Raw genomic sequence first — 5,926 nt, 5'->3', positions numbered from 1 at the left:
TTTGCTCTCATTTTGTATGGCTCTAATTTCATTGCAAAATGAAAACATTTTTCATGCTTCCACCTCAAATTCGACAAACCCATTTGGTTTTTGTTTCCTGCCTTGTCACAATCGTTAGTGAGAGATAAAAAAGTTGTCCATTTACCATGTCTTTCTATCTTTTTCTTGTTTGGTACTTGATATCTTCTACTAGATATGGTTAAAATTGAGTACAAACAGAGAATCAAACTCTAAGTTTAGACATTAATTTCATTAAAGTTGAAGATTAGTTTCCTCACTTTCCAAGAATGTGCCAATTCAATTATTTTCTAAAGTTGAAATTCCCGAGAAAGCTTTCAGTTGTATAGTACATGCAATGCACGTTTAAGATTCCCCTGTTTGCTACTTGTCTTTTCTTCTCAGCACTTTCAAATTTCATGGGAAAAATATTCTATTGAAAAAAGAGTGGTCAAGAACTGTATCTTTTCCTTATAAATTGGGTATTAGAGATAATATATAATATTGGATATGCATGTGACATGGGACAAATAAATGTATTATCTGAGGTTAAAATTTTAACAATGATAATTAAATTTTATTTAAGTATTTTAGTTTTTTTTTTCCGGAAACGCGTAGAGGGGGGATCAGACAAAGCCAAAGTCAAGAAGTTTATAACTTTATATAGTACACTTCTCTACTTTCTAAATAACTTTTGTTTGTTTATGGAGTGGTTAAGCAAGAATTATTGAAATGACAGTATATTTTGGTTAGATAACTGATTAACTTTGGTGGGGTTGTTGAGGCGTGCCTAATTCGTAATCTTGTACCTTAAAAAGTCACTCGCTTTAGCGTTATATTAACATCTCGTCAAAATAGTCAAAGAAACTTGTAATCTTGAACATAAAGGACTCCGCTTTTTCTGTTTAAATTATCTATTTCTTACAAAGTTTCAAACTTGTCGAGTTTTGGTTTGGTGGGTTGCTTTTTTTTTTAATAGCTGGATTTGAGGTTTGTTCTTGCTGGGGTTGGTGAGTTATTGTGAAGAAGGAGATGGGTTCCTATGGAAAGCTTGCGAGGAGGGCTGTGGAGACGGAGATGCCGATCATGGTTCAGGTTTTTATTCATGACTTAATCTGGGTTGTCTTTGTTTTTGTCAATTTATGAAATTTCAACTTCTATATGTATGCATTTATCGTATGGGATGAAGAGCTTTGATGGTGTATACAAGAAAGTGTTTATTGATTTGATAACCGTTTTGGATTGTTAATGTTTTTACTCGGTTTGTTTATGGATTCAATATTTACATGAATATGTGTGTATATTTATCATATTGTATAGTGGGTGGAGAAAGCTTTCATGGTGCATAGAAGAAAGAGAGTGTTGTTTTTTAAAGTGAAAGTGGGGTTCTTTTTTTGTTTTCTCAGATACAGGAACTGATCCGAGGAGCGAAAAATGCTGTATCTTTGGCTCAGGTATGCTGTATTATTTTGTATTTGTATTGAGAAATGGGGAGTAAATGGTCTCTTTCCTTTCTCCAAAGTCTAATTGTTATATTACTTTGATTGTTTGGCCATTAATGTATTGAGAAATGAGAAAAATGGTTTTCTTTATCTTCTAATGGGTTTAATGCTGGCTTTTGTGAAACTTCAGATGTTGAAGCTTTAGAAGTTAACTGATGTGCTTTCCTTATAATTTTGCTTAGGAAGTACATAAGGAGAGAAATGGCATTTGCACGAGATGAGTATGTAATTTTGAAATCCTAATTGAATATGTGTTTCCAAAATGTACTTATAAAGCGGCAGTGAAAATATGACTAGTGTTTTAGGGAACTTTGTCCAAGTATCAAAACTTAGTCAAGTTGTCCAACTTGCTTAACTTGAGACTGTAACTTTTACTATTTATTCATCGAGGCATCAAGCCCAAATTCACCAGATTTTGGGATTTTTGTAGGAGTGTCAAGTTTTTCTGCAACTGTGCTTGAGGATTAAAATCTTGGTTATAGTATGACATAAAACTAGAATATCTGGTTTCTGATATGCATGTTTATTTATCAGAGTTCTTAGCTATTTTGTTGGTTTAATATCTGTCAAGCCTGTTGAAGGTGGTTTGTGATCCCTGTTTTCTTTTGACCTATAATATTTTCTATTGTAAGATATCAAACATCTTACCCTTTTATCTAAATGTTCTGTAGGGGGTCGTTTACTGGCAGCCGCCCAAAAAGGCATTAGAGAAGGTGAAAGAACTTGTATGGGAGCCTTCGGTTAGTAAATATGGTCCTGATGAAGGTCTTCCTGAACTAAGGGCAGCATTGACTAAAAAGGTATACCTTCGAAGTATATAGTAAAATTTTCCCATTGATAATCCAAGTGGTCTGATTGTCGGTATCCGATAAGGTGAAGCTTTGGAAGACATGGAAGACTGAGACACTGGGGTCCTTATTTGCTGCTGCTTTGGAAAATTTACAATTATGTCATAGTGGTTTTCATGTGTTAGTATGATGGTAACTTCTGGTAGATCATACTGATCTAATTCTGTTCTACTAAGGGCTGTAATTATGATGGATCTGGTTTGTTTTGAATGCCAATCCGATCCAATTCTCAAGGGTGGTTTGTCATGTCTTAATTTGAAATCTGCATTTTTCTCTATGCTCATGTGACTGGAAATCAATAAAATTCTTGTAAACTAATTATTTTTCCTTTGTGTTGCAGTTGCAAATGGAAAATAACTTGCAGAAATCTTCGGTGATGGTTACTGCAGGTGCAAATCAGGTGACTGAAATCAGAGTCTAGAATTCATGTTGATCATTCTCATTGAGGGAGTGCAAGAATTGAATATGAGAATTGAATCAATTGATAAATACTTCAAGTTTAGAAGGATACTATATTTTAATTTAGTCAGTAAAATATATGCTCTGGTCAACTCTTTTCATCTCTTAACTGCAGCAATAAGGAGGATAAGGGTCATTTGTGCAACTTAGTGTCAGAGTTGTTATATTTCACCTTCTCTTGATGCCCTTCTGCTACCAGCTTAATGTGCTTAATTCTTCTGTATTCTGGGTGTTCTTTTTTCATTCAGAATCTTTTTAACATCTTGTAGATTAAAGTATACTATTATCCCTGCCCCCAAGCAGAGCAATATAACCTCTTGAAATGACTATATGCTGCTATTGAAGCTAATAATTAAATTCTATGATTAATTGGTAGGGATAGTTCCAAATGCTGTGGAGACTGAATTATAAAATGAATACAGCACGTCTTCTGCGATTTACTTAAGATTTCTACTCAGTAAATTTTGTTCATTGATCTCCTGTCCTCCCTCACTGTGCAAATCATCTGGTTACATTACATCCTCTGAAGCAATTTTCTAGATCAAATACTGAATTTTAGATATAGCAAAGATGATGATTCTATTGCCTGTGTTGAATTATTGTTTTAACTTCTTGAACTTCAGTTCCTCATTTTTGGCGCACACTGAGATGAATTATAAGTTTCACTAAAAACAATAATCATATTTATGTTTCTCTTTCATGGCTAAATGCATGAATTCCTTGATGTTTTTGAAGTATATGATGTAATTTAACCCATCTAATGGCAGGCATTTGTGAACATTGTTCTTACGTTATGTGATGCGGGGGATTCTGTAGTTATGTTTGCTCCATACTATTTCAATGCCTACATGTCGTTCCAGATGACTGGCATCACTAATATTCTGGTTGGTCCTGGTAATCCGAAGACACTTCATCCTGATGCAGGTGAGAAGCTTCAGAAAGTTGTTCATTTTATACTATGTAAATCTGCAGCTGCATTTGTTTTTGGAAGTGACAATGTGGTATCTTAGATCTAAATTTTTGTTATTTTGTCAGATAACCTCATTTCTGGTCTCCTTCAATCTTCTATTGTCCTCATGCTGTTGATTATAGTGAAATTATAGCATGTTGGAGTTGGACTTTGTGGAGCCTTTAGTTTTTTCTAAAATGGGTGGCAAACTACCAACCGATATTTTGTTTCTTGAATTATGAAATGTTAAACTTATCAAAAGGTTTTGTTTTCAGTGCATGCATAATACTACACATAAAATATTATTGATTGAAATGGCAGTGCCGGATTGATGTGTATTTAACAAAAGCCTTATCTCTAATCATTTTCTTCCTGCGTAAAGTGCCTCTGTTCAGATCATTTATTGGTGTGGCCTTCATTTTTCAGACTGGTTAGAGAAGACGTTGATGGAAACTAAACCAACCCCAAAGCTTGTTACTGTTGTTAATCCTGGCAACCCATCTGGTACCTACATTCCAGAGCCTCTACTAAAGGTTTTTTCCTGTCTCTCTCTTTAAGCATGCTCACGCATGAAAGAATGAAAGGAAATTTTCTGTTTGCAGTTAACCTGCAATATTTTGCACCATCTTCTGAAATTAGTGAAATGAGTAGCTGCTAACATGACATTCCTTGAGAGAGATTAATCCAATTTTCTTTTTATGGTTTCTTTCTTTTTGAGCAGAGGATTTCTGATCTATGCAGAGACGCTGGAGCTTGGCTTGTAGTAGATAACACATACGAGTAAGTGTCTTCTGTTTTTGTTGCAGATGATTTGAAATAACGGTATTCTCTCATGTTATAATCTTTGTGCTGTGTTCAGTAAAAAGTGGCTTGTTTGTTTATAATAAAAAAGGGTGCCTGCAAAATGCTGATAGAGCTGTGTAGTTGGTTTACTATCAAGGATGTGTGTTTCGTTATTACAAATTGAAGTTGTTCTGGCATGGTTGCATGTTGCGAAACTCATCATAATTTAAATCTGAAACTTATAAAATACAGTTTAGAGGTAGTGTGACGGAATTAATCTTCTGTTCATGCACATATTTACTTGAACAAATCTCTTTAAACCCTGGTATTGGACGAATTGTATAAATTGGATGGATGATACAGGCGACTATGCAAGTCCATCGACTATCATAAAAGATATACACCATTAAAGGCATACAAAAAACTTTTGATTATTATATTTGAGTCTGAACAACATTGTATGCAGGTATTTTATGTATGATGGTCTAAAACACTCGTGTATTGAAGGGAATCACATAGTCAACATCTTTTCCTTCTCCAAAGCCTACGGAATGATGGGATGGCGAGTTGGATACGTAAGTGGCAATTCAGCATCTTATGTTTGTTGATATAGGGAAAGCAGATTGTTTTAGGAATCGAATGCATTTCTTTTCTAACTTTTTGAATGGTATTAACAGCGATTTTCTAAAATTATGTATAAACAGTGACTCATGTGACAGTGATGCTTAATATTTAGACATTATTGATCATGAAAGATTCAAAACAATCAGTATTAGATAGCTGCTTTTACTTTATTTTCTCATCAAAGACAAATCTTACCTGTAAAACTAGAAATATTCTTTCACAAACTCCATGATTTTCTATGTTTTTATTTGGGATACAAAAGTTTGTGTATCAACTCTGAGTTCAATTCTGAATACATGCAGATAGCGTACCCCTCGGAAGTGGAGGGCTTTGGAACTCAACTTCTCAAGGTTCAGGACAATATACCAATCTGTGCGTCGATAATTTCACAGCATCTTGCCCTACACTCCTTAGAAACAGGCCCAGAGTGGGTCACAGAACAGGTGAAAGATCTTGTGAAGAACAAAGAAATCATCTTAGAAGCCCTGTCACCGTTGGGAGAAGATGCTGTGAGAGGAGGAGAAGGTGCGATTTACTTGTGGGCAAGGCTTCCAGAGAAATACGTTGATGACTATGCAGTTGTTCGTTGGCTTGCTCATAAGCATGGGGTGGTTGTGATCCCAGGAGGCGCATGCGGTTGTCCAGGGCATTTGAGAATCTCCTTTGGTGGGTTGGTAGAAGCTGATTGTAAATCAGCTGCCAATAGGCTGAGGACAGGGTTAGAAGAACTGGTGAAAGACGGCATGGTTCAGTAACTGGTAATT

General features: G+C 35.2%; 1 protein-coding gene across 1 annotated transcript; it reads left to right on the top strand.

Annotated features, from left to right (window-relative positions):
• The first annotated feature begins 784 nt into the window (after positions 1-784).
• On the top strand, positions 785-5,919 carry LOC116118149 (aromatic aminotransferase ISS1). The gene is made up of 9 exons (XM_031404124.1): positions 785-1,092; positions 1,404-1,451; positions 2,171-2,299; positions 2,688-2,747; positions 3,574-3,730; positions 4,182-4,288; positions 4,477-4,535; positions 5,005-5,113; positions 5,465-5,919. Exons 1-9 carry the CDS (start codon positions 1,030-1,032, stop codon positions 5,915-5,917), a joined length of 1,185 nt encoding a protein of 394 aa, XP_031259984.1. The 5' UTR covers positions 785-1,029; the 3' UTR covers positions 5,918-5,919.
• Positions 5,920-5,926: the final 7 nt, after the last annotated feature.

The sequence above is a fragment of the Pistacia vera genome, unplaced genomic scaffold (assembly GCF_008641045.1).
Source record: "Pistacia vera cultivar Batoury unplaced genomic scaffold, PisVer_v2 Contig838, whole genome shotgun sequence".
In the NCBI taxonomy this organism is placed as follows: Eukaryota; Viridiplantae; Streptophyta; class Magnoliopsida; order Sapindales; family Anacardiaceae; genus Pistacia; species Pistacia vera.
This window is presented reverse-complemented; position numbering and strand designations above follow the sequence as displayed.

What these genes read in the sequence shown, in the direction of transcription:
- LOC116118149 (XM_031404124.1), top strand. Translation starts at nt 1,030, where the DNA reads ATGGGTTCCTATGGAAAGCTTGCGAGGAGGGCTGTGGAGACGGAGATG. An exon ending in ATGCTGTATCTTTGGCTCAG is followed by an intron (nt 1,452 to 2,170) that starts GTATGCTGTATT and finishes AATGTTCTGTAG; the next exon opens with GGGGTCGTTTACTGGCAGCC. An exon ending in GACACTTCATCCTGATGCAG is followed by an intron (nt 3,731 to 4,181) that starts GTGAGAAGCTTC and finishes TTCATTTTTCAG; the next exon opens with ACTGGTTAGAGAAGACGTTG.